At 43.9% G+C, this 27,844-nt stretch overlaps 1 protein-coding gene across 1 annotated transcript in view; it reads right to left on the bottom strand.

The window, feature by feature from the left end:
* The window catches only part of LOC138657402 (vomeronasal type-2 receptor 26-like), a 145,188-nt gene extending 135,946 nt beyond the window's left edge, over window positions 1–9,242 (bottom strand). The window contains exons 1-2 of the mRNA XM_069745168.1: window positions 9,118–9,242; window positions 8,430–8,480 (exon numbers count right to left, since the gene is read on the bottom strand). Of these exons, the coding sequence (XP_069601269.1) occupies window positions 8,430–8,480; window positions 9,118–9,242 (176 nt within the window). The remainder of the gene's footprint in view (window positions 1–8,429; window positions 8,481–9,117) is intronic.
* Window positions 9,243–27,844: the final 18,602 nt, after the last annotated feature.

Here is a 27,844-nt window from a genome sequence, read left to right as displayed (position 1 = left end):
AATATCCCTGGGGCAGAATGAAGAGCAGCATCACAGGGCAGCGCCATTTTGTGTGTGACTGCCCTGTGATCTGCTATTACCAGCAGTTACTACATCAGAGTCACAACTTGTTTACAGAGGAGCAGAACACAGTGGACTCAGCAGCATCTGGACCCAAGAAGAGTGAAGACATCTGGTGTGCATGGAGCAGCATTAGGAGCTGTCTGGGACTCATCCTTCAAGAAGATAAGAAGGAGCTCCAGGTCTGCAGTGAATAGCCAGGCATTATGGAGGGAGGGGAGAGATACATTGTATGGCTAAGAGTGACTGATGGGAGAGAAAGAGGCATGAAGTATGATGAGTGAGACACATATGGAGTGTGATGGGGAGATACACATTGAGGTTGTGTGCACACGTTCAGGATTTTTTGCATTTTTTTTGCATTTGTTCGCTATAAAAATGCGATAAAAACAATTTAAAAATGCATACATATGCATCCCATCATTTATAATGCATTCCGCAATTTTTGTGCATATGTTGCATTTTTTCTGGGGAAAAAACGCATCGCAGTAAAAAACGCAGTAAAAAAGGCTTAGTAACCCGATATTTACCCTGGGTACCAGTGAACACATCGCTGGATCGGCGTCACACACACCGATCCAGCGATGACAGCGGGTGATCAGCGACCAAAAAAAGGTCCTGATCATTCCCCAGCGACCAACGATCTCCCAGCAGGAGCCTGATCGTTGGTCGCTGTCACGCTTAACGATTTCGTCAACGATATCGTTGCTACGTCACAAAAAGCAGCGATATCGTTAACGAAATCGTTATGTGTGAAGGTACCTTAAAGTATCTCTCCCCTCCCTCCATAATGCCTGGCTATTCTCTGCATACCTAGATCTCCTTCTTATCTTCTTGAGGGATGAGTGACAGCTCCACTCTGATAATGCTGCTCCCACACTGTGCCTCCTTGATGTCTTTGCAGTCTCTGATAGTCTGCCTGCAGCGCCCGGGCTTTTCTCATGCATTTTACTCCTCTCAATCTAGGATCTGTTCTGAAGCAGTAAAGGTACCGTCACACTAGACGATATCGCTAGCGATCCGTGACGTTGCAGCGTCCTCGCTAGCGATATCGTCCAGTGTGACACGCAGCAGCGATCAGGCCCCTGCTGTGCTGTCGCTGGTCGGGGAAGAAAGTCCAGAACTTTGTTTCGTCGCTGGACTCCCCGTAGACATCGCTGAATCGGCGTGTGTGACACCGATTCAGCGATGTCTTCGCTGGTAACCAGGGTAAACATCGGGTTACTAAGCGCAGGGCCGCGCTTAGTAACCCGATGTTTACCCTGGTTACCATCGTTAAAGTAAAAAAAACAACCGCTACATACTTACCTACCGCTGTCTGTCCTCGGCGCTCTGCTTCTCTGGTCTGGCTGTGAGCACAGTGGCCGGAAAGCAGAGCGGTGACGTCACCGCTCTGCTTTCCGGCTGCCCGGCGCTCACAGCCAGACCAGAGAAGCAGAGCGCCGAGGACAGACAGCGGTAGGTAAGTATGTAGCGTTTGTTTTTTTACTTTTAGGATGGTAACCAGGGTAAACATCGGGTTACTAAGCGCGGCCCTGCGCTTAGTAACCCGATGTTTACCCTGGTTACCGGGGACCTCGGGATCGTTGGTCGCTGGAGAGCGGTCTGTGTGACAGCTCTCCAGCGACCAAACAGCGACGCTGCAGCGATCCGGATCGTTGTCGGTATCGCTGCAGCGTCGCGTAGTGTGACGGTACCTTAATGCTTCTGTTAGCAGACCCTAATGACAGGAGACAAATCGACAGAGGAGGGCTCTATGAATATGGTAGACCAGAGGTCCCCAACTCCAGTCCTCAAGGCCCACCAACAGGTCATGTTTTCAGGATTTCCTTTGCATTGCACAGGTGATGCAATTATTACCTGGGCAAGACTAAGGAAATCCTGAAAACATGACCTGTTGGTGGGCCTTGAGGACTGGAGTTGGGGACCTCTGTGGTAGACGAACACTCCCACTGCTGTGAATTGTGCAAATGCAATAAAAATGCAATGAAATCTTGGTTATAACAGCATGTTATGCTACATTACATTGATTTATTAACCCCTTTCTGACCTTGGATGGGATAGTACGTCCGAGGTCAGAAACCCCTCTTTGATGCGGGTTCCGGCGCTGAGCCCGCATCAAAGCTGGGACATGTCAGTTGTTTTGAACAGCTGACATGTGCCCGTAATAGCAGCGGGTGAAATCGCGATTCAACCGTTCCTCTGTATGTGTTTTCCGTCCGGCGGAAACAGCTGTTTTGACGGATCCTGCAAAAAACGGATGAAACGTGTGGCCATCCGGCGCTAATACAACTCAATGAGAAAATAACGGATCCGGCGGGAAAAAACAGATCCGGCGGAAAAAAAACTGATCTGGCAGAAAAAAAAAGGAACTTGTGGAAAAAAACGGATCTGGCGGGAAAAAACGGATCCGGCAGAAAAAAACTGATCTGGCAGAAAAAAAGGAACTTGTGGAAAAAAACGGATCCGGCGGAAAAAAAACGGATCAGGCGGGAAAAAAGGATCCGATGAAAAAAAAACTGATCTGGCAGAAAAAAAAGGAACTTGTGGAAAAAAACGGATCCGGCGGAAAAAAACGGGTCAGGAGGGAAAAAAAGGATCCGATGGAAAAAAAACTGATCTGGCAGAAAAAAAAGGAAATTGTGGAAAAAAAACGGATCCGGCGGAAAAAAACGGATCAGGCGGGAAAAAAAGTATCCGGTGGAAAAAAAACTGATCTGGCAGAAAAAAAAGGAAATTGTGGAAAAAAACGGATCCGGCGGAAAAAAACGGATCAGGCGGGAAAAAAGGGATCCGATGGAAAAAAAACTGATCTGGCAGAAAAAAAAGGAAATTGTGTAAAAAAAAACGGATTCGGCGGGAAAAAACAGAACTGGCAGATAAAAAATAGGAACTTGTGGAAAAAACCGGATCCGGCGGGAAAAACCAGATCCGGCGGGAAAAACCGGATCCGGCGGGAAAAAACAGATCAGGCGGGGAAAAAAGGATCCGATGGAAAAAAAACTGATCTGGCAGAAAAAAAAGGAAATTGTGGAAAAAAACAGATCCAGTGGGAAAAAACGGATCAGGCAGGAAAAAAAGGATCCGATGGAAAAAACTGATCTGGCAGAAAAAAAAGGAAATTGTGGAAAAAAATGGATCCGGCGGGAAAAAATGGATCCGGCGGGAAAAAACGGATCAGGCGGGAAAAAAAGGATCCGATGGAAAAAACTGATCTGGCAGAAAAAAAAGGAAATTGTGGAAAAAGACGGATCCGGCGGGAAAAAACGGATCAGGCGGGAAAAAAGGATATGATGGAAAAAAAACTGATCTGGCAGAAAAAAAAGGAAATTTTGGAAAAAAAACGGATCCGGCGGGAAAAACCGGATCCGGCAGGAAAAAAGTGGATCCGGTGGGAATTAATGGATCCGGCAGGAAAAATGGATCCGGCGGGGAAAAAACGGATCCGGCGGAAAAAAATTGGATCCGGTGGAGAAAAATCGGATCCGGCGGAAAAAAACGGATCCGGCAAGAAAAAATGGATCCGGCAGGAAAATAGTGGATCCGGCGGGAATTAACGGATCCGGCAGGAAAAATGGATCCGGCTGGGAAAAACGGATGTGGTGGAAAAAACGGATCAGGCGGAAAAAAATTGGATCTGGTGGAGAAAAATCGGATCCGGCGGGAAAAAATGGATCCGGTGGAAAAAACGGATCTGGCGGAAAAAATCAGATTCTGCAAATGTGCTCGCAGGATGCTTTTTTTCCCCATAAACTTGTATTAGCAACGGATCGTGACGGATGGCCACACGTCGTGTGGTCGCGTCCGTCATGCAACGGATCTGTTGTGTTTTGGCGGACCGTCGGCACGAAAAAACGTTCAAGTGAACTTTTTTTGTCCAGCGCGTCTGGCATTTTCTACCGCGCATGGGCTGCCAAAACTCCGCCCCCTCCTTCCAAACTTCAGAATGGGCAGTGGAAGTGTTGAAAAACAGCATCCGCTGCCCAGATCGGGCACAAATTTCACAACGTGTGTCGGTACGTCGGCCCGACGCATAGCGACGGACTCGTACCGACGCAAGTGTGAAAGAGGCCTTTATGAGGGTTGAATAAAAAAAAAACAAAAAAAAAACACGTGGGCGCCCGTGCAATTTTCTGCGCCAGAGGGGGAAAGCCGACGGCCGGGGGCCAATATCTGTTGCCTGCTATGAATATCAGCCCGCAGCTGTCTGCATAGCCTTTACTGGCTATTAAAATAGGGGGACCCCCCAAAAAAAATTGCGTGGGGTCCCCTTATATTTTATAGCCAGAAAGGCTACACAGACAGTTGCAGGCTGATATTCATAGCCTAGAGAGGGGCCATGGATATTGCCATCCCCCCCGGCTACAAATACCAGTCCGCAGCCGCCCCAGAAATGGCGCATCTGTAGGATGAGCCAATTCCGGCACATAGCCCCTCTCTTCCCACTCCCGTGTAGCGGTGGGATATGGGGTAATAAGGGCTTAATGTCACCTTGCTATTGTAAGGTGACATTAAGCCGGGTTAATAACGGAGAGGCGTCAATAAGACGCCTATCCGTTATTAATCCAATAGTAAGAAAGGGTTAAAAAAAACACGCACACATTAGGAAAAAAGTATTTTAATATTCTTCATTTAACCATACTTACCATACTTCAGCGCCTGCAAAAAACGTAAAATAATAAACCGTATACTCCCTGTCCGCCGTAGTCCAATTAATATCGAGTGTCCCATGACGATCTGGAGCAGCCAGTGCCAGGCAGCAGCTGCCAAGGCAAACAGGATCATGGGGTGCATTAAAAGAGGTCTGGATACACATGATGAGAGCATTATACTGCCTCTGTACAAATCCCTAGTTAGACCGCACATGGAGTACTGTGTCCAGTTTTGGGCACCGGTGCTCAGGAAGGATATAATGGAACTAGAGAGAGTACAAAGGAGGGCAACAAAATTAATAAAGGGGATGGGAGAACTACAATACCCAGATAGATTAGCGAAATTAGGATTATTTAGTCTAGAAAAAAGACGACTGAGGGGCGATCTAATAACCATGTATAAGTATATAAGGGGACAATACAGATATCTCGCTGAGGATCTGTTTATACCAAGGAAGGTGACGGGCACAAGGGGGCATTCTTTGCGTCTGGAGGAGAGAAGGTTTTTCCACCAACATAGAAGAGGATTCTTTACTGTTAGGGCAGTGAGAATCTGGAATTGCTTGCCTGAGGAGGTGGTGATGGCGAACTCAGTCGAGGGGTTCAAGAGAGGCCTGGATGTCTTCCTGGAGCAGAACAATATTGTATCATACAATTATTAGGTTCTGTAGAAGGACGTAGATCTGGGTATTTATTATGATGGAATATAGGCTGAACTGGATGGACAAATGTCTTTTTTCGGCCTTACTAACTATGTTACTATGTTACTATGTTACTATGATCTCCCCTACAGAACAGTGACATCGGGTGATGTCGCTGCTCTATAGGACCCTCAGTGACACACTGACAGGAGACAATGGCTCCTGCAGTGCATCACTGAGAGGTTACCTTTGGACAAAGTCTCACTTTATGGCAATTGCTGCCTGGGAAAATTTCTCATACAGCAATGGCATAAAGTGAGACTAGGGACATTTTTTTTACAGTGGTGCAAGGATACCTTCCTGCCATCATTGTGTTCCTGGAGCCCCTGGAGAGCAGTCACATTATCTGATGCTGCTGCTCTCCACGTTAGATCGTCGTGGGACACTCGTGGATTTCTGCGGACAGGGAGTATATTGGTTGTTTGTTTTTTTCATATTTTTTTACAGATGACACTGGCTTCGGGGAACAAAATGACAAGTAATGGTGAGTATGAAATCTGTTGTGAATTCTGTTGTCGAATTCCGTCCTGTGGTCGTGAATGGTACTTCGGCGAGTTCTGTCTATGGGCTCCCTCTGGTGGCTGTGAGTGAAGCTGCTGCTTCTGGGGTTCCTTACACAGGTGACGTGGTTTATCCTTTGGTTGGCTGTTCTATTTAACTCCTCTCAGATCGTTACTCCATGCCAGCTGTCAATGTTTTTGCATTGGTTCAGTTTGCTCCTGGATCTCTCTGGTGACCTGCCTTCTCCTGCAGAAGCTAAGTTCCTGATAGTCATTATTTGTTCACTGTTTTCTTGTCCAGCTGGTTTTCATGATTTTGTCTTGCTAGCTGGAAGCTCTGGGAGGCAGAGTGGTCCCTCCGCACTGTGAGTCGGTGCGGAGGTCTTTTTTGCACACTCTGCGTGGTCTTTTGTAGGTTTTTGTGCTGATCGCAAAGTTACCTTTCCTCCCTTTGCTGAAACCTGTTTCATTTCTGCGTTTGTGACTTTCATCTTTACTCACAGTCAATATATGTGGGGGGCTTCCTTTACCTTTGGGGAATTTCTCTGAGGCAAGGTAGGCTTTATTTTCTTCTCTAGGACTAGATAGTTCTTAGGCTGTGACGAGGCGCCTAGGTCTGGTCAGGAGCGCTCCACGGCTATTTCTAGTGTGTGTGATAGGATTAGGGCTTGTTGTCAGCAGAGCTCCCACATCCCAGAGCTCGTCCTGTATGAGGTTTAACTATCAGGTCATTCCGGGTGCTCCTAACCACCAGGTCATAACAGAAATCTATGTTTAATGTACTGTATGTCTATATGTATGTAATGTACGTATGAATGTATTGTATGTAGCATGTATGTAGCATGTATGTAGCATGTATGTAGCATGTATGTAGCATGTATGGAGTATGTATGCAGTATGTATGTAGGTAGCATGCATGTAGCAGGCATCCTTATAGCAGGCATCGTCCGATGGGACTTGTAGTCCCATCGGACGATGCTTGCACACACGCATAGAGACCCCTCCACGCCGCACAGAGCCCCCCACGCCGCACAGAGACCCCCACGTCGCACAGAGACCCCCCACAGCGCACAGAGACCCCCCACAGCGCACAGAGACCCCCCCATGCCGCACAGAGACCCCCCCATGCCGCAGAGACCCCCCCCACGCCGCACAGAGACCCCCCCACGCCGCACACAGAGACCCCCCACGCTACACAGAGACCCCCCCACGCCACACAGAGACCCCCCACGCCGCACAGAGACCCCCCACGCTGCACAGAGAAGGAGAGCGACACAGGGGGAGAGTGCAGCTTACCGGAGATCACTGGGACTGTGTACAAGTGGGGAGGCGGAGACAGAGCAGGAGAAGCACACAGGGCAGCGTGTGAGGAGCAAAGGATGTCTGCCCAGAACCTGCAGTGCCTGGAGTACAGAGGAGCAGTCAGTGCTTCTGTCCTGTGATAGAGAGTAAGTGGAGCTCAACAAATAGCACTGGACTATAATAAAATGGCAGCTAGTCACACCTACAGCAGTGAGTTGTGCAGCCCACAGAGGCGTGCCCAGCTCACTGCTAATGCTGCTGCAATGTTACAGATAGGGTCCGAGCTGGTCTATTATCTCCTATGTCCATGGGGTGCCGTAATCTGACACTGATAGTGATGTGCTACTGCTGCAAAACCAAGATGTCAGCCCCCAGTTCCTTCTTTCTACTCAAATAACACAAGAAATCTGTTTTACATGCATTCAAATCTGGGTTATAACAGCATGTTATGTTACATTACATTGATTAATTAATGATCTACAAATGCGGTACCTTCCCTTTAAGCATGGCAAGGGCAGCTGGTGCTGTAGCTGACTTTTTAAAATGAGCACACAGGCAGCCTACTTTCACAAGCAGATCCGGCAGATCTGGGTAGGTTTTGAGAAACCGCTGAACCACGAAGTTAAGCACATGGGCCAGGCATGGCACGTGTGTGAGCTCACCTCACCTCAAAGCTGCCACCAGATTCATTGTCGCACACAACCATGCCTGGCTGTAGGTTCAGCAGTGTCAGCCATAGATCTGCCAGCTCTTTCAGAGCTGTCCATAACTCTTCAGCATTGTGTGGTTTGTCACCTAAGCATATTAGCTTCAGCACGGCCTGTTGGCGCTTGGCTGAGGCAATGCTGCAGTGCTTCTAGCTTGTGACTGATGTGTTACTTTCGGAGATGGAGGCTGACAAGGAGGAGGAGGAAGTGCAGGAGCTGTAGACTGTTGGGGCAACCCAGACTGACATATGGCCCGCAATCCTCGGTGTTGGGAGGAAGTGCACCATCCCAAGGTCCAACTGGGTCCCAGCTTCCACTATGTTAACCCAGTGTGCCATCAACAAGATGTACCTTCCTTGCTCACAAGCACTTGTCCACATGTCAGTGGGTAGGTGGACTTTCCCAGTAACAGTATTGTTGAAGGTATGGGTAATATTGTGAGACATGTGCTTGTGTAATTCCAAGACGGGACACAGGGAGAAATAATTGCAGCTGGGGGCCGAATACCTTGGGACAGCTGTCGCCATCAGGTTGCAGAAAGCTTCCATCTCCATGAGCCTAAAAGACAACATTTCGAGCACAAGCAGGCGAGAAATGTTTGAATTCAGTACTGTGGCCTGTGAGCCGTTGAATGCTTACTTCCCCTTGCATTCCAATGACTGTGGTATGGACAACTGATGGCTGCGAAACAAGGACGTGGACATGTTTGATGATGGTGCTAGTTGAGCGTGGGTAATGACAGGTGCAGGGCAGGAGGCATCTTTGCATGCACCAGGACAAGGAATGATTGGCTTTCACGCATTACAGTGGAAGAAGCAGTAGTGTTACCCGCAAACACTGTTCCTGGTGCCTGTGGTTCGGCCCACAAAGTCGGGTACTTTGCTGCCATGTGCCTGATCATGCTGGTAGTGGTCAGGTTGGTAGTTGATCTACCCCTGCTGATGCGGGCTAGGCAGGTGGTGCAAATTGCCTGTTTGAGGTTATCGTCAGAGTCTTTAAAAAACAACCAGACTCGGGAAGACCTAAGAGTTGGACTGGCAACTTCCATCATGCTGGTGTTGCGGGGAACAGTTGCCTGTCTTCTGTCTGTGGCCACCACACTGCTTCTTCCTGCCTGTTGGGATGCTGAGCCTCCCTTCCCTTGTGTGCTGCTGTCCTCGCTCTGTGAGTCCTCCTGCCAGGTTGGGTCAGTTACTGTATCACCTCCTCTTCTTCCACTTCTACATCCTGGTCATCCTCCTGAGTTTCTGGCAATTGTGTCTCATCATTGTCCACCTCTTGTGACTGATTCCCACCATCGCCTTTGTGTGACCTGACCATGGCTGCTCAAATACATTGGCATTGCTACATGGAATCTCATCTTGCCCCACTTTAAGTGGACCGGGTGAGAGGCCCGAATCGATAAATGGAAAATTGAACAGCTCTTCAGAGTGTACAAGTGTTGGATCAGTTGTCTCATGGCACTCAGCACTGTGTGAGGAAGGAGGAACAGGGTGAGGAATATGCGGTCCAGACTCATGGGTACTCAGACTTGACCGTGTGGAAGATAGCGTGCTGGGGGTGGTGGCAAAGTAACTGGAAGTATTATCCGCTATCCAACCAGCAACCTTTTCAACCTGAAGGAACATGAAGGTCGAGCGATAAGATGTGGGTGTTTGTTGTGGCCCACTTTCAGCTAGCCCACGGCCTCGACCTCTGCATCCACCATCACCATCATGTCCACTTCCCCGTCCCTTGCCTTGCGCCTTGACCATTTAAAAAAAAAAGGTGAATGCAAGCCTCTAATCTAATGCCACAATTTGTAGAGCACAGATAGACCAAGCGTCTGACGTAGATACCAGACTGTTCAATAAGTGGTCTTTTTACCCCAAAATAGTTTTTAGAGCTAGGGTAAAACACAGCAAAAAAAGGTGAATGGAAGCATCAAAAGCATACTTTGTAGCCCACAGAGAGATGATGCATATCACACAGATATCAGACTGTTCAATATGTAGTCTGTATTTTTTTACTTTTTACCCCAAAATATTGTATAGACCTAGGGTAGCAGAAAGCAAAAAAAAAATGAATGTAGGCCTGAAAAGCAACTATTTGTAGATCACAGATAGAGCAGGAATCTGATAGAGATAACAGACTGTTCAATATGTGGCCTGTATTTTTTGCCCAAAATAGTGTACAGAACTAGGGTAACAGACATCAAACACAGTGGAATGTAGGCCTGAATTGCCACAATGTGTAGGCCACAATGTGAAGGTGTCTGACAGCGATGGCAGACTGTTCAATATGTGACCTGTATTTTTACATTTTTTGCCCCAAAATAGTGTTTAGAGCTAGGATAACACACAGCAAAAAAAGAAGGAAGGAAGGAAGATGAATGGAAAAAAGGAGGGCAAGGGTAAGGAAAGAATGGAATGGAAGGGAAGGGAAAGGAAAGGAAAGGAAAGGAAAGAAGGAAGGGATGGGAAAGGAAAGAAGGAAGGGGCGGGAAAGGAAAGAAGGAAGGGACGGGAAAGGAAAGAAGGGAGGGGCGGGAAAGGAAAGAAGGGAGGGATGGGAAAGGAAAGAAGGAAGGGGCAAGAAAGGAAAGAAGGAAGGGATGGGAAAGGAAAGAGGGAAGGAACGGGAAAGGAAAGAAGGAAAGTAAAGGAAAGAAGGAAGGGACGGGAAAGAAAAGAAGGAAGGGAATGGAAAGAAGGAAGTGAAAAGAAAGAAAGGGAAGAATAGAAAACAAAATACAGAAGTCATCCAAATAATAGACAGGTACATAGTATTTAGCAACATAAAAAAAATGTAACCAGCTCCCCTGACACGGCTCTAATGCTTCTGAAGCACCGAAATCCACTATGACCAAGTGTAAGTGTCTAAGTAAGAAAAAGTAGTTGTTTCCAGCTTCCGGTAATAAATCTTGACTTTATTAGAAAATGTGATTAAAACATTTGTATTCCAATGTTATGAGCACTAAACTAGCCACAAAGTAGCTACACGATACAGACGCACTGCAGGGTCCATTCTCCAAGCTGGAAACAATGACCTTTATTCCATCCATTGTATTGTATCTATGAATATTCTGGATGTAAATATGGAACGTCCCCATTCACTGACATCAGAGATTTGCAATGATGGAGCATTAGAAATCTGGACAACATTTCATTTTGCAATGATTAGGCTGCATTCACATGAAAAAGGAAAAACGTTATTTACCTCATATTATATAATTCAGGCCTCTATACACAGGCAAAGATGTACAGCAGAGAACAGGGACTGCTCCGCCATCTATAGTATAGAGACACGCAGCGTTTCTGTGCTGCCATACTGGCATTATGTGCAGATATATTCTTGCAGGAGAAAAATGTGTTAAGGGCAGAATATCACCATACACACGGCATCTTACAGCACAGGCCGCCATTTTCTGTCTGTTTTTTTTATTACGGCAGCTCTGCCTGATGACAAACTCATCATTACCACCGTAACCTACTTGTAGAAAGTAAAAATCCGACAGACGAAATCTCACAAGGTACTCACATGTCACAGAAAGATTCATTATTTAGTTTCTTTTGTAAAATGTGCTCAGTAAAAGTCACAGTAAATATCCCCCCGATGATCAGATCTCCGTTCTGCACATAATTTGCATTAAATAAAGTCACTCTTCTCTGTATTGAACATTGTGGACTTGTTCCAGATATTTGACACTGAGATAATGAAATGGTGATAAGATATAATATTCCTATAGGCAGAAATGTCTCCATCATTGCTGCATTAGACATATTGGATTCAGTTATTACATAGAATCGATCAGTGCAGATCATATCATGTATCTGTTCTTCAGGGAAGTGCGCAGCGTTCTACGGACTTATATAGGCAATGCACGAGAGGTAGATTTATTCATAGATTCTCTTATTATGTTTTATCACTTTTAGTATTTATTAATTTTATAAAATAAAAAAAACAGATGCATGTAGCTGTTCCACACACGACCTTTTATAACTTGTCAGTTCAGTATTATTTTATTATATATTTTATTACCTATTTTGCTATTACACTATTGGTGATGAGCGAGCACTAAAATACTCAGGTGGTCGAGTATAATGGAAGTCAATGGGAAACTCGAGCATTTTTTCGGAGACCCCACGGAGGTCTGGAGGGTTCTAAAAATTGCTGAAAAGATGTAAACAGCTCAGAAATGATATGAGAACAGCATGGGGATGACCGCTGGAAGCTTCTCTGAATCCCAGGTCACTGCTGAGAACAATGTTGTCAGAGCATTAGGTTACTTTATGGACTGACAATAAAACATACAAAAGAAACACTCTATCCAGGATAATGAGTTATAAATAAGGCAAAATAAAGAAGAATGCTCCTCCACACCTTGGGCATTGTTCACACGTAGTGTTTTTGTTGCGTTTTTTCATGTTTGCATTGCTTTCAGTGGTGAAAAAAATATTCTACAGGAAATGTAATTTTATCATTTTAATACCTTATCTGGCCATGTGGTGTGTCAGACATGATCAGACACATCCTATTATGAAGAAGGGACTTTGAAAGTATTTTTTTTTCTTTTTCAGGGCCATTGGGTGGCCTGTTATGAATTCAGCTTTTGGGCTCCCTCCGGTGGTTGTAGAGGGTAATGCAGTTGTGCCTGGACTGCAGGAGTGGACAGTGTATCTACTAATTGCAAAACTGACTGGGGTATATAGCTTTGCTGGATCCTTTAGTCAGTGCCAGTTGTCCATTGTTCTTGAAGGATTCACTTCTCTGCTGGTCTCTCCAGTTTGCTGTGTTTTTCTACAAAGATAAGTCCTGGCTTTGTTTTTGCTGTCCACCTGCAGTGGACCTTATAGTTCTGTGCATTTTCATGTTTTTGTCTTGTCCAGCTTGGTCTGTGAAGGATTTTTTGCAGCCTAGCTATTTCTCTGGAGATGCAGATATACCCTCCATGTCTTTAGTCAGATGTGGTGATTCGTATTTTCTGTGGTGGATATTTTCTAGTGTTTTTATACTGACCGCATAGTACTCTGTTCTATTCTTTCTTTTTAGCTAGTATAGCCTCCTATGCTAAAATCTGATTTCATGTCTGCGTATGTTATTTCCCTCTCCTCTCAGTCAATATTTGTGGGGAGCTATTTATCCTTTGGGGATTTTCTCTGAGGCAAGGTAGGTTTCCTGTTTCTGTCTTTAGGGGTAGTTAGATCTTAGGCTGTGCCGAGGGGTCTAGGGAGTGTTAGGTACCCCCCACGGCTACTTCTAGTTGCGCTGCTAGGTTCAGGGTTGCGGTCAGTACAGGGACCACCTTCTCCAGAGTACATCTCATGCTGCTCCAAGGCCACCAGATCATAACAGTACAACTGGCCAACAATGAGTTAATTGCATCTCAGAAGAAGGGTGGAAAGATTTTGAGCCATTTTTTTTTCCTTAGCCTGTTTGGTCTGTTCCTCCCTCTTTACCTCTGGGAGGCTACGGAGTAGTATTAACATGAATGTTCAGGAGTTAGTTTCTCAGGTGGATCAGCTTGCTGCTAAGGTACAGGGTATTTCAGATTTCATTGTTCAGACTCCTGCCTTAGAGCCTAAGATTCACACTCCTGATTTATTCTTTGGTGACAGATCCAAATTTTTGAGTTTCAAAAATAACTGTTAACTGTTTTTGCATTAAGACCCCGGTCTTCTGTTGATCCTATTCAGCAGGTTAAAATCATCATATCTCTGCTGCGTGGTGACCCACAGGATTGGGCATTTTCCCTGGAATCTGGCAATCCTGCTTTGCTTAATGTTGATTCGTTCTTTCAGGCATTGGGGTTGTTGTATGATGAGCCTAATTCTGTGGATCAGGCTGAGAAAATCTTGTTAGCCCTGTGTCAAGGTCAAGAAGCGGCAGAATTGTATTGCCAGAAATTTAGAAAATGGTCTGTACTGACTAAATGGAATGAGGATGCCTTGGCGGCAATTTTCAGAAAGGGTCTTTCTGAATCCATTAAAGATATTATGGTGGGGTTCCCCACGCCTGCTGGTCTGAGTGATTCTATGTCTCTGGCCATTCAGATTGATCGGCGCTTGCGCGAGCGCAGAATTGTGCACACTGTGGTGTTGTCCTCTGAGCGGAGCCCTGAGCCTATGCAGTGTGATAGGATTTTGTCTAGAGCTGAACGTCAAACATTCAGGCGACAGAATAGGTTGTGTTTTTACTGCGGCAATTCTGCTCATGTTATTTCTGATTGCCCTAAGCGTACTAAGAGAATCACTAATTCTGTTGCCATCGGTACTATACAACCTAAATTTCTGTTATCTGTGACCTTGATCTACTCATTATCATCATTTTCTGTCATGGCATTTGTGGATTCAGGCTCCGCTCTGAACTTAATGGACTTAGAATTTGCCAGACGTTGTGGTTTTCCCTTGCAGCCTTTGCAGAACCCTATTCCTTAGAGGGGCATTGATGCTACACCGTTAACCAAAAATAAACCTCAGTTTTGGACACAGCTGACCATGCGCATAGCGCCAGCCCATCAGGAAGATTGTCGTTTTCTGGTGTTGCATAATTTGCATGATGATATTGTGCTGGGTTTTCCATGGTTGCAGCTACATAATCCGGTGTTAGATTGGAAATCCATGTCTGTGAGTAGTTGGGGTTGTCAGGGGGTTCATGATCAGGTTCCTTTGATGTCAATCTCCTCTTCCCACTCTTCTGAAGTTCCTGAGTTTTTGTCTGACTTCCAGGATGTATTCGATGAGCCCAAATCCAGTTCCCTTCCACTGCATAGGGACTGTGATTGTGCTATTGATTTGATTCCAGGTTGTAAGTTCCCTAAGGGCTGACTTTTCAACCTGTCTGAGCCTGAACATACCGCCATGCGGAGCTATATTAAGGAGTCTTTGGAGAAAGGGCATATTCGGCCATCTTCTTCACCGTTGGGAGCGGGGTTCTTTTTTGTTGCCAAGAAGGATGGCTCCTTGAGACCCTGTATAGATTATCGCCTCTTGAATAAGATCACGGTTAAATTTCAATACCCCTTGCCTTTGCTTACTGATTTGTTTGCTAGGATTAAGGGGTCTAGCTGGTTTACTAAGATTGACCTTCGAGGGGCATATAATCTTATTCGTATCAAGCAGGGTGACGAATGGAAAACTGCATTTAATACGCCCGAAGGCCATTTTGAATACCTTGTGATGCCATTCGGACTCTCTAATGCCCCATCTGTGTTCCAATCCTTCATGCATGATATCTTTCGGAGTTATCTTGATAAATTCATGGTTGTATATTTGGATGATATTTTGATTTTTTCCAATGATTGGGAGTCTCATGTGAAACAGGTCAGGATGGTATTTCAGATCCTCCGTAATAATGCTTTGTTTGTGAAGGGGTCAAAGTGCCTCTTTGGAGTGCAGAATGTTTCTTTTTTGGGTTTCATTATTTCTCCCTCATCTATAGAAAGGGATCCGGTTAAGGTTCAGGCCATTCATGATTGGATTCAGCCCACATCTGTGAAGAGCCTTCAGAAATTCTTGGGCTTTGCTAATTTTTATCGTCGTTTCATTGCCAACTTCTCCAGTCTGGTTAAACCTCTAACCGATTTGACCAAGAAAGGCGCTGATGTGACGAATTGGTCCTCCGCGGCTGTTTCTGCCTTTCAGGAGCTTAAACGCCGATTTACTTCTGCCCCTGTGTTGCGTCAGCCAGATGTTTCTCTTCCATTTCAGGTTGAGGTTGACGCGTCTGAGATTGTGACAGGGGCCGTTTTGTCTCAGAGGAATTCTGATGGTTCTTTGATGAAACCGTGTGCCTTCTTTTCTCAGAAGTTTTCGCCTGCGGAACGCAATTATGATGTCCAATCGGGAGTTGTTGGCTACGAAGTGGGCATTTGAGGAGTGGCGACATTGGCTTGATGGGGCCAAGCACCCTATTGTGGTCCTGACCGATCATAAGAATCTGATTTACCTCGAGTCTGCCAAACGGCTGAATCCTAGACAGGCTCGATGGTCCCTGTTTTTCTCCCGTTTTGATTTTGTGGTCTCGTACATTCCTGGTGCTAAGAATGTTAAGGTGGATGCCCTCTCTAGGAGTTTTTTTCCTGATTCCCCTGGGGTTCTTGAGCCGGTCGGCATTCTGAAGGAAGGGGTGATTCTTTCTGCCATCTCCCCTGATTTGCGACGGGTTCTTCAGGAATTTCAGGCTGATAAGCCTGACCGCTGTCCTGTGGGGAAACTGTTTGTTCCTGATAGATGGACTAGTAAAGTGATTTCTGAGGTTCATTGTTCTGTGTTGGCTGGCCATCCTGGGATTTTTGGTACCAGGGACTTGGTTGGTAGGTCCTTTTGGTGGCCTTCTTAGTCACGGGATGTGCGTTCTTTTGTGCAGTCCTGTGGGATTTGTGCGCGGGCTAAGCCTTGCTGTTCCCGCGCTAGTGGGTTGCTTTTGCCATTGCCGGTCCCTGAGAGACCTTGGACACATATTTCTATGGATTTTATTTCCGATCTTCCTGTTTCCCAAAGCATGTCGGTTATCTGGGTTGTCTGTGACTGATTTTCTAAGATGGTTCATTTGGTGCCTTTGCCTAAATTGCCTTCTTCTTCAGATTTGGTTCAGTTGTTTTTTCAGCATGTGGTACGTTTGCATGGTATTCTGGAGAATATTGTGTCCGACAGAGGTTCCCAGTTTGTTTCTAGGTTTTGGCGGGCCTTTTGTGCCATGCTGGGCATTGATTTGTCTTTTTCCTCTGCATTTCATCCTCAGACAAATGGCCAGACTGAGCGAACTAATCAGACCTTGGAGACCTATTTGAGATGCTTTGTGTCTGCTGATCAGGATGATTGGGTGGCTTTTTTGCCATTGGCCGAGTTTGCCCTTAATAATCGGGCTAGTTCGGCTACTTTGGTTTCGCCTTTTTTTTGTAATTTTGGTTTTCATCCTCGTTTTTCTTCTGGGCAGGTTGAGCCTTCTGACCTTCCTGGTGTGGATTCTGTGGTCAACAGGTTGCAGCAGATTTGGGCTTGTGTGGTGGACAATTTGGTGCTGTCTCAGGAGGAGGCTCAGCGTTTTGCTAACCGTCGTCAGTGTGTTGGTTCCCGGCTTTGGGTTGGTGATCTGGTTTGCTTGTCTTCCCGTCATGTTCCTATGAAGGTTTCTTCCCCTAAGTTTAAGCCTCGATTTATTGGTCCTTATAGGATTTCTGAGATTATTAATCCGGTGTCCTTTCGCCTGGCGCTTCCGGCGTCTTTTGCTATTCATAATGTCTTCCATAGATCTTTGTTGTGGAAATATGTGGAGCCCGTTGTTCCCTCTGTTGATCCTCCGGCCCCTGTATTGGTCGATGGGGAGTTGGAATATGTTGTTGAGAAGATTTTGGATTCCCGTTTTTCGAGGCGGAAGCTTCAGTACCTTGTCAAGTGGAAAGGTTATGGCCAGGAGGATAATTCTTGGATTTCTGCCTCTGATGTCCATGCCGTTGATTTGGTTTGTGCCTTTCATCGGGCTCATCCTGATCTGCCTGGGGGCTCTGGTGAGGGTTCGGTGACCCCTCCTCAAGGGGGGGTACTGTTGTGAATTCAGCTTTTGGGCTCCCTCTGGTGGTTGTAGAGGGTAATGCAGTTGTGCCTGGACTGCAGGAGTGGACAGGTGTATCTACTAATTGCAAAACTGACTGGGGTATATAGCTTTGCTGGATCCTTTAGTCAGTGCCAGATGTCCATTGTTCTTGAAGGATTCACTTCCCTGCTGGTCTCTCCAGTTTGCTGTGTTTTTCTACAAAGATAAGTCCTGGCTTTGTTTTTGCTGTCCACCTGCAGTGGACCTTATAGTTCTGTGCATTTTCATGTTTTTGTCTTGTCCAGCTTGGTCTGTGAAGGATTTTTTGCAGCCTAGCTAGTTCTCTGGAGATGCAGATATACCCCCCATGTCTTTAGTCAGCTGTGGTGATCCGTATTTTCTGCGGTGGATATTTTCTAGTGTTTTTATACTGACCGCATAGTACTCTGTTCTATTCTTTCTTTTTAGCTAGTATGGCCTCCTATGCTAAAATCTGATTTCATATCTGCGTATGTTATTTACCTCTCCTCTCACAGTCAATATTTGTGGGGGGCTATCTATCCTTTGGGGATTTTCTCTGAGGCAAGGTAGGTTTCCTGTTTGTCTTTAGGGGTAGTTAGATCTTAGGCTGTCCCGAGGAGTCTAGGGAGTGTTAGGTACCCCCCACGGATACTTCTAGTTGTGCTGCTAGGTTCAGGGTTGCGGTTAGTACAGGGACCACCTTCTCCAGAGTACGTCTCATGCTGCTCCAAGGCCACCAGATCATAACAGTGGCCATCACTAATTCTAGAGGGCCATCAGGCGGTCATCACTATTGTTACGGGGCCAGCAGGTGGACTTCACTATATTCAGAGGGCCATCAGGCGGCCCACACTCTAATTTTAGAGGGAAAGCAACCAACCCTCACTAAGCATTTTTGGAGGGCCAACAGACAGCTATGCTTTGCATAGCTGTATATTGCTTCTACAATATAAATTATCCACTTAAGGTAGGCAAATTAAATTTTTCGCATTAATATTGTTACGTTTGAAATTTGGAGAGTCAGCATGTGGCCATCAGTATTTTTAGAGGGCCAGCAGGTGTCTTGTGGACAGATGAGACCAAGATAGAGTTTTTGGTAAATCACATCATTCTACTGTTTACTGTAAATGGGAGACCTACAAATAAAAGAACACAGACGTTACAGTCAATTATGGTGGAGGTTCAAAGATATGAGTTCTGAAGATTACCAAAGGAATTTGGGTTGCAATGTAGTGCCCGGGGTCTGAAAACTGGGTTTCCATCCTAGGTCATCGGTGTCCCAGCAGGAAAACGACCCCAAGCACACTTCAAGAAGCACCCAGAAAATAGGTGGAATCAAAGCACTCGAGAGTTCACACGTGGTAATTCCAACTCCAGAACCATAAAGTGATCAGACACATCCTGTTATGAAGAAGGGACTTTGAAATTCAATTTTTTTTCACTACTACTACTACTTTTTTTTTTCATCACTACTTCTTACATACAGATGCTAGAGAGAAACTGTGCATGGACACATTAAATCAGATAATTTTGCCCGCTTTCTGAGTACAGGACACTGTTAAAAATGTGAATTGGTCAATGAGTACATGGAAAAAGCATCAGTAAGGGTTAGGATTTATAGGTAGAGATGAGTGAAAGTTTCAAGGTTCGGTTCACAGAACTTTCGCAGAACATACCCGAAGCCCATTGAAGTGGAAGGCAAAACCAAACGCATAGCCAACTCCTTAAGGGAGGCCAAAAATTTTCACAAACACCTCAAGTTAGGGGCAGACACCAGAAAAATTGTCATCAATTGACCCAGATTACAAATAGCATAATTGTGCATCATGGATGCATGAGACAGGACTTGCACCAGCATTTCTAGCTGAAACATTGATCACTAGCAGGTGGATGACTAACAGGTATAGGCCTGGTGCTCTGAGATCAATATCTAAAGACAACTGACAACATCTGTTACTGGACGGGCTACTTGCCTCCTTTTCTATGGCAGCCACACGGTGGTATTATTATTATTTATTGTTATAGCACCATTTATTCCACAATGCTTTGCATGTGAAACGTGGTATACATAATAAAAACAAGTTAAATAATCCTAAACAATACAAGCCACTACTAATACTGGATTAGAGAGGACCCTGGGCATGAGGACTCACAATCTTCAAGGGATGGGTGAGGGTACAATAGTTGAGGGTGGAGCAGTTTGTGCAGTGGTATAGTGGAGTGATGATTACTGTAGGTTGTAGGCTTGTTGGAAGATGTGGTTCTTCTGGTTACTTTTGAAGGTTCCCCCGGTAGGCAAGAGTATGATATGTTGGGTTAGGGAGTTCCAGAGTAGAGGGGACGCATGGGAGAAATCTATTATGCAATTGTGGAGTAGAGAAGGTGATCTTGTGAGGATTGGAGGTTGCATGCAGCCAAGATCCACGAGACTAGATCACAGATACAGAGCCTTGCGAAAGTATTTGGCTCCCCGGAACTTTTCAACCTTTTCCCACATGTCATGCTTCAAACATAAAGATACCAAATGTAAATTTTTGGTGAAGAATCAACAAAACAAATGGAACACAATTGTGAAGTTGAACAAAATTTTTTGGTTATTTTAAATTTTTGTGGAAGTCACTTGGGGTATGTCTCTATGAGTTTTTTACATTGATGGACTGAAATTCTTGCCCATTCTCCTTTGGCAAACAACTCGAGCTCAGTGAGGTTTGATGGAGATTGTTTGTGAACAGCAGTTTTCAGATCTTTCCACAGATTCTTGATTGGATTGAGGTCTGGACTTTTACTTGGCCATTCTAACACCTGGATACGATTATTTGTGAACCATTCCATTGTAGATTTTGCTTTATGTTTGGGATAATTGTCTTGTTGGAAGACAAATCTCTGTCCCAGTCTCAGGTCTTTTGCAGACTCCAACACTTTTCTTCAAGAATGGTCCTGTATTTGGCTCCATCCATCTTCCCATCAATTTTAACCATCTTCCCTGTCCCTGCTGAAGAAAAGCAGGCCCAAACCATGATGCTGCCACCACCATGTTTGACAGTGGGGATGGTGTGTTCAGGGTGATTAGCTGTATTGCTTTTATGCCAAACATATCATTTGGCATTGTTGCCAAAACGTTTGATTTTGGTTTCATCTGACCAGGGCACCTTCTTCCACACATTTGGTGTCTCTCAGGTGGTTTGTTGCAAACTTTAAACAACACTTTTTAGGGATATCTTTGAGAAATGTCTTTCTTCTTGCCACTCTTCCATAAATGCCAGATTTATGCAGTCTTCTCCTTGTTTGAGATAAAAGTTTAGAGGGACGGCCGGGTCTTGGTAGATTTGCAGTGGTATGATCCTCCTTCCATTTCAGTATGATCGCTCGCACAGTGCTCCTTGGGATGATTAAAGTTTTGGAAATTATTCTATATCCAAATCCAGCTTTAAACTTCTCCACAACAGTATCACGGACCTGACTGTTGTGTTCCTTGGTCTTCATGATGCTTTCTGTGCTTCAAACAGAACCCTGAGACTATCACAGAGCAGGTGCATTTATACGGAGACTGGATTACACACAGGTGGATTATATTTATCATCATTAGGCATTTAGGACAACATTGGATCATTCAGAGATCCACAAAGAACTTCTGGAGTGAGTTTGCCGCACTGAAAGTAAAGGGGCCAAATAATATTGCACGCCCCACTTTTCAGTTTTTGAATTTCCACAAAAATATAAAATAACCAATAAAATTCATCAACTTCACAATTGTGTTCCACTTGTTGTTGATTCTTCACCAAAAATTTACATTTGATATCTTTATGTTTGAAGCATGATATGTGGGAAAAGGTTGAAAAGTTCAAGGGGGCCAAATATTTTCGCAAGGCACTTTATCTGTGGTCTACAAATTGTGGTATTTCTGGCCTCTATTCCACTGTTTTTGCTTAGCCTAGGTGTGAAGAAAGAAAAAAAACTGGTTCCAGCTCCATATCTGTAAAATTCAAACTTGATACTTTATTGATCCATTAAAAACAGTAGATGTGTAGCTCTCTAAGTAGCACAACCGGGAAAAGAGCAACGCGATTCGATCACTAAAGATCTTTGTCAAAGCTATACACATAATGCCCAATAAACATTATGTAGACACTCTTCACCAATATAATGATATCAAGAAGTCACACGACTAGTCCAAGGTCCTAAACACACAACAAAAGCAATATGTACCTTAAGTCTGCGTGATGTACATCCAATATAAGATAAATGGCATGCTGTGCAATCTATTTTGTAAACCACTTAAGTGGTATTGCAATTAATGTATTGCTTGATATTGAAACCTGCCGAATTACCAGAGTTATTAAAAGTTTTGGTGATGTTTGCATGTTTGCAAGTTTTACAATTGTTTGAGCGGCATTGAATAAAACATTGCACTCTAACCCCGTTTTGTTTTTGGCTCCATTTGAAGAAAAAGATGCTTGGCGAAATTTTATTGCCAATACTGAGGGCTCTCTTGGCTATCACCTCAACTCCAGACTTCAAAATATTAGCTAAACTTTCATCTTCATATAGAACAGGAATAAATTTATTGATGATTTTTTTTAATTTCATGAAACTGGGGACTGAATTGGAAACATAAAAAAGGTATTTTATTTTTTTTCAACTTTTCAATTAAGAAGTCCTGGCTTATTTATTGGTGCAATGAGATCCTCCTGTTTTCTCTGATCAGGAATTTTGTGTGCTCTTTTTAGAGTCCACAGTGGATAGTTACGGCGCTTTAATTTGTCAGCTACCATATTAATTTCTCTATTCAGATCACTGCTGTCACTGCAATTGTGTTTTACTCTAATAAATTCACCCACAGGGACCGACCTAATTGTATGATTGGGGTAACCGCTATTGGCATGTAATGTACTATTGTCACTTAATGATTTGTGATATGTTTTAGTTGAAATCAATTGATTTACTGTACCAGTCAAAGTTAAATAAAAAAAATTAATGTTAGTGAAATCATATCTATATGTAAAACGAATATTATGACTGTTAGAGTTGAGATGTTCAACAAAATCTGCTTTGATAGATACATCGGCACTCCAAATTATAAGGGTGTCATCGATGTATCTATCATACCAGACCAAAAAATGCAAAAACGGATTTGAAGCAGAAAAAATAAATTCATGTTCTCAAAAGGCCATAACCAGATTTGCTAATGATGGTGAAAACTTAGCACCCATGGCCACACCAGACTTTCGTAAATAATAATTACTATCAAAGGAAAAAAAAAATTTTGTCATAAAAAAATGTAGCTTGTAAAATGAAATTAATTAGATCCAATGAATAATTACTAAATTTGTCAAGATGAAACTGAAGAGCTCGCATGGCCAAGTCATGTGGAATACATGTACAGTACAGACCAAAAGTTTGGACACACCTTCTCATTTAAATATTTTTCTGTATTTTCATGACTATGAAAATTGTACATTCACAATGAAGGCATCAAAACTATGAATTAGCACATGTGGAATTATATACTTAACAAAAAAGTGTGAAATAACTGAAATTATGTCTTATATTCAGTAGCCACCTTTTGCTTTGATGACTGCTTTGCACACTCTTGGCATTCTCTTGATGAGCTTCAAGAGGTAGTCACTGGGAATGGTCTTCCAACAATCTTGAAGGAGTTCCCAGAGATGCTTAGCACTTGTTGGCCCTTTTGCCTTCACTCTGCGGTCCAGCTCAAACCAAACCATCTCGATTGGGGTCAGGTCTGGTGACTGTGGAGGCCAGGTCATCTGGCGTAGCAACCATCACTCTCTTTCTTGGTCAAATAGCCCTTACACAGCCTGGTGGTGTGTTTGGGATCATTGTCCTGTTGAAAAATAAATGATGGTCCAACTAAACGCAAATCGGATGGAAAAGCATGCCGCTGCAAGATGGTGTGGTAGCCATGCTGGTTCAGTATGCCTTCAATTTTGAATAAATCCCCAACAGTGTCACCAGCAAAGCACCCCCACACAATCACACCTCCTCCACCATGCTTCATGGTGGGAACCAGGCATGTAGAGTCCATCCGTTCACCTTGTCTGCGTCGCACAAAGACATGGTAGATGAAACCAAAGATCTCAAATTTGGACTCATCAGACCAAAGCACAGATTTCCACTGGTCTAATGTCCATTCCTTGTGTTCTTTATCCCAATCAAGTTTCTTCTGCTTGTTGCCTACCCTTAGCAGTGGTTTCCTAGCAGCTATTTTACCATGAAGGCCTGCTGCACAAAGTCTCCTCTTAACAGTTGTTTATAAAGGTGAATATGACACAAAAACATGGTAATATAAAAATTGAAAATCAGTCACTAAATGCCAAATCATATACCATGCTAGAAACAATAGGACAATAGAGCCTATCATCAATTACTACATAGAGAACAAAAAGAAAGATGATCAAAAGGCCAAAATATGAAAAAATACCAAACTTTATTCAATAACAACCGTATAAAAGCATATGATCATAGTGTAAAATACAGGGAAAGCACAGGGTGTGCTTTCCCTGTATTTTACACTATGATCATATGCTTTTATACGGTTGTTATTGAATAAAGTTTGGTATTTTTTCATATTTTGGCCTTTTGATCATCTTTCTTTTTGTTCTCTCTTAACAGTTGTTGTAGAGATGTGTCTGCTGCTAGAACTCTGTGTGGCATTGACCTGGTCTCTAATCTGAGCTGCTGTTAACCTGCGATTTCTGAGGCTGGTGACTCGGATAAACTTATCCTCAGAAGCAGAAGTGACTCTTGGTCTTCCTTTCCTGAGGCGGTCCTCATGTGAGCCAATTTCTTTGTAGCGCTTGATGGTTTTTGCCACTGCACTTGGGGACACTTTCAAAGTTTTTTGGACTGACTGACCTTCATTTCCTAAAGTAATGATGGCCACTCGTTTTTCTTTACATAGCTGCTTTTTTCTTGCCATAATACAAATTCTAACAGTCTATTCAGTAGGAATATCAGCTGTGTATCCACCAGACTTCAGCACAACACAACTGATGGTCCCAACCTTATTTATAAGGCAAGAAATCCCACTTATTAAACCTGACAGAGCACACCTGTGAAGTGTAAACCATTCCTGGTGACTACCTCTTGAAGCTCATCAAGAGAATGCCAAGTGTGCAAAGCAGTCATCAAAGCAAAAGGTGGCCACTTTGAAGAACCTAGAATATAAGGCATATTTTCAGTTGTTTCACACTTTTTTGTTAAGTATATAATTCCACATGTGTTAATTCATAGTTTTGATGCCTTCAGTGTGAATGTACAATTTTCATAGTCATGAAAATACAGAAAAATCTTTAAATGAGAAGATGTGTCCAAACTTTTTGTCTGTACTGTATATAATGAGATCAAGGTGGCTCCTTGCCTCCACACTGAAGCGGTCACTAACAAGGACACAGGGTGGAAGCCACATGCCAGCTGCAGCCTTCCCTATGAACAGTGAATAAGACTCATTGTGGTCTAACTACCTCTTACAACACCTTATGCGCATTCCATTACTTTTTTAAAGATACAAAGGCTTAAGGTACCGTCACACTAGACGATATCGCTAGCGATCCGTGACGTTGCAGCGTCCTCGCTAGCGATATCGTCCAGTGTGACAGGCAGCAGCGATCAGGCCCCTGCTGTGCTGTCGCTGGTCGGGGAAGAAAGTCCAGAACTTTATTTGGTCGCTGGACTCCCCGCAGACATCGCTGAATCGGCGTGTGTGACACCTATTCAGCGATGTCTTCACTGGTAACCAGGGTAAACATCGGGTAACTAAGCGCAGGGCCGCGCTTAGTAACCCGATGTTTACCCTGGTTACCATCCTAAAAGTAAAAAAACCAAACAGTACATACTTACCTACAGCCGTCTGTCCTCCAGCGCTGTGCTCTGCACTCCTCCTGTACTGGCTGTGAGCGTCGGTCAGCCGGAAAGCAGAGCGGTGACGTCACCGCTCTGCTTTCCGGCCGCTGTGCTCACACAGACAGTGCAGGAGGAGTGCAGAGCACAGCGCTGGAGGACAGACAGCGTTAGGTAAGTATGTACTGTTTGTTTTTTTTACTATTAGGATGGTAACCAGGGTAAACATCGGGTTACTAAGCGCGGCCCTGCGCTTAGTTACCCGATGTTTACCCTGGTTACCGGCATCGTTGGTCGCTGGAGAGCGGTCTGTGTGACACCTCTCCAGCGACCAAACAGCGACGCTGCAGCGATCCGAATCGTTGTCGGTATCGCTGCAGCGTCGCTAAGTGTGACGGTACCTTAACTCTACCTCACTACATCTGTTTTCCTAGCAATTGATAACAAAGGATAGTCCACTATGAGTGTGAACAGTTTCATTTAATACCATTCTGCTGGCCAATCAAGACCTCTTTTGACAGACTTCCATAGCACAATCTGAGAACCCAGGAACTACATAAGAGAAAACTAAGATAAGATTGTCTTCCTGATGAAGGCTCGTGCCTGAGTCGAAACGTTGGAAACCATTCTCTTTTGCACAAGACATATTAAAAAAACTTTGAAAGCAACAGTTTTGTCTTCACGTTTTTTGAGTATGCCGGGGTTAGATCTTTTGTATTGTCTTACCATTTTACCCCTGATCACCCAACAGTGGTTGAGCCTGATCCTATCTGCTTTCTATAAGCAATACTGGTAACTCAAGTCATAATTTCTTAGCAGCTTAAAAGCATTTCATTTCACAACATGCTCCCACTGCAAAGTTTTTTCGTGTTCATAGCATAGAACATGTGAACAACCCTTTACGTGGGGTATGTCAGACGGCGTCTCCTCACACTTGAGGCATTCTGGATATATTATTTGAATACCTGGTTTCCTGCTGGCCTTAACAAACGTAATGAATTAATGTATCACTATTAATGTCAAATAACTGATTTATATTTTTTCTTGTTTTTTTCAATATAGTTTTTTTCCTTTTTCTTATTTTAATTTTGTATTTTGTTGTGTGTTTGTTGTGTGTTTAGGACCTTGGACTAGTCAGGTAACTTCTTGATATTATTCTATTGGTGAATGGTGTCTATATAATGTTTATTGGGCATTATGTGTATAGCTTTGACAAAGATCTTTAGTGATCGAAATGCGTCGCTCTTTTCCCCGTTGTGCTACTTGGAGAGCTACACATCTACTGTTTTTAATGGATCAATAAAAGTATCATGTTTAAATTTTATGGATATGGAGCTGGAACCAGTGTTTTTCTTTCTTCACATGTGACTGGTGTGGATCAAAGTGGAGTTCCGTGCACTTGCAGTAGTTGTCTGGTGAGCTGGCTTTACTTGATTCTTTTATGCTGTTACCCTAGGTTTACAGTATTTTTGGGTAAAAAAATTTTTTAAAACTCCCAGCCACATATTAAACAGTCTGTTATCTCCGTCAGTCTCCTGGTCTATCTGTGCTCTACAAATAGTTGCTTTTCAGGCCTACATTCCACTTTTTTTGCTGTCTGCTACCCTAGATCTATACACTATTTTGGAGTTAAAAATAAAAAATACAGGCCACATATTGAACAGTCTGGTATCACTGTCAAACGCCTGATCTATTTGTGGCCTACAAATTGTGGCAATTCAGGCCTACATTCCACTGTATTTGCTGTCTGTTACCCTAGTTCTGTACACTATTTTGGGGTATAAAATAAAAAAATACAGGCCACATATTGAAGAGTGTGATATCTCTATCAGACTCCTGGTCTATCTGTGCTCTACAAATAGTTGCTTTTCAGGGGTACATTACACTTTTTTTGCTGTCTGCTACCCTAGATCTATACACTATTTTGGGGTAAAAAATAAAAAATACAGACCACGCATTGAGCAGTCTGGTATCGCTGTCAAACGCCTGATCTATTTGTGGCCTACAAATTGTGGTAATTCAGGCCTACATTCCACTGTATTTGCTGTCTGTTGCCCCAGTTCTGTACATTATTTTGGGATATAAAATAAAAAAATACAGGCCACATATTGAAGAGTGTGATATCTCCGACAGACTCCTGGTCTATCTGTGCTCTACAAATAGTAGCTTTTCAGACCTGTATTCCACTTTTTTTGCTGTCTGCTTACCCTACCTCAAAACACTATTTTGGGGATAAAAATAAAAAAAATACCGGCCATATGTTGAACAGTCTGAGATCTCTGTGACATGCCTCATCTATCTGTGACCTACAAATTGCATCATTATATTAGTGTCGAGGCTTGCATTCATCTTTTTATTAAAATGGGCAAGGTGTGTGGCACAGGACAGGGAAGTGGATGTGATGGTGATGGTGCATGCAGAGATGGCGGCCATGGGCAAGCTGAAAGTGGGCCATAACAAACACCCACATTTCGCAACAGAATCCTGTCAAAATTCATAGGGCATGGCATAACAGCACTCTTGAACCC

This window comes from Ranitomeya imitator, chromosome 1, assembly GCF_032444005.1.
Source record: "Ranitomeya imitator isolate aRanImi1 chromosome 1, aRanImi1.pri, whole genome shotgun sequence".
NCBI lineage: Eukaryota > Metazoa > Chordata > Amphibia > Anura > Dendrobatidae > Ranitomeya > Ranitomeya imitator.
Note: the sequence above shows the minus strand (reverse complement) of the source record. Positions and strands in the feature narration are given on the sequence as shown.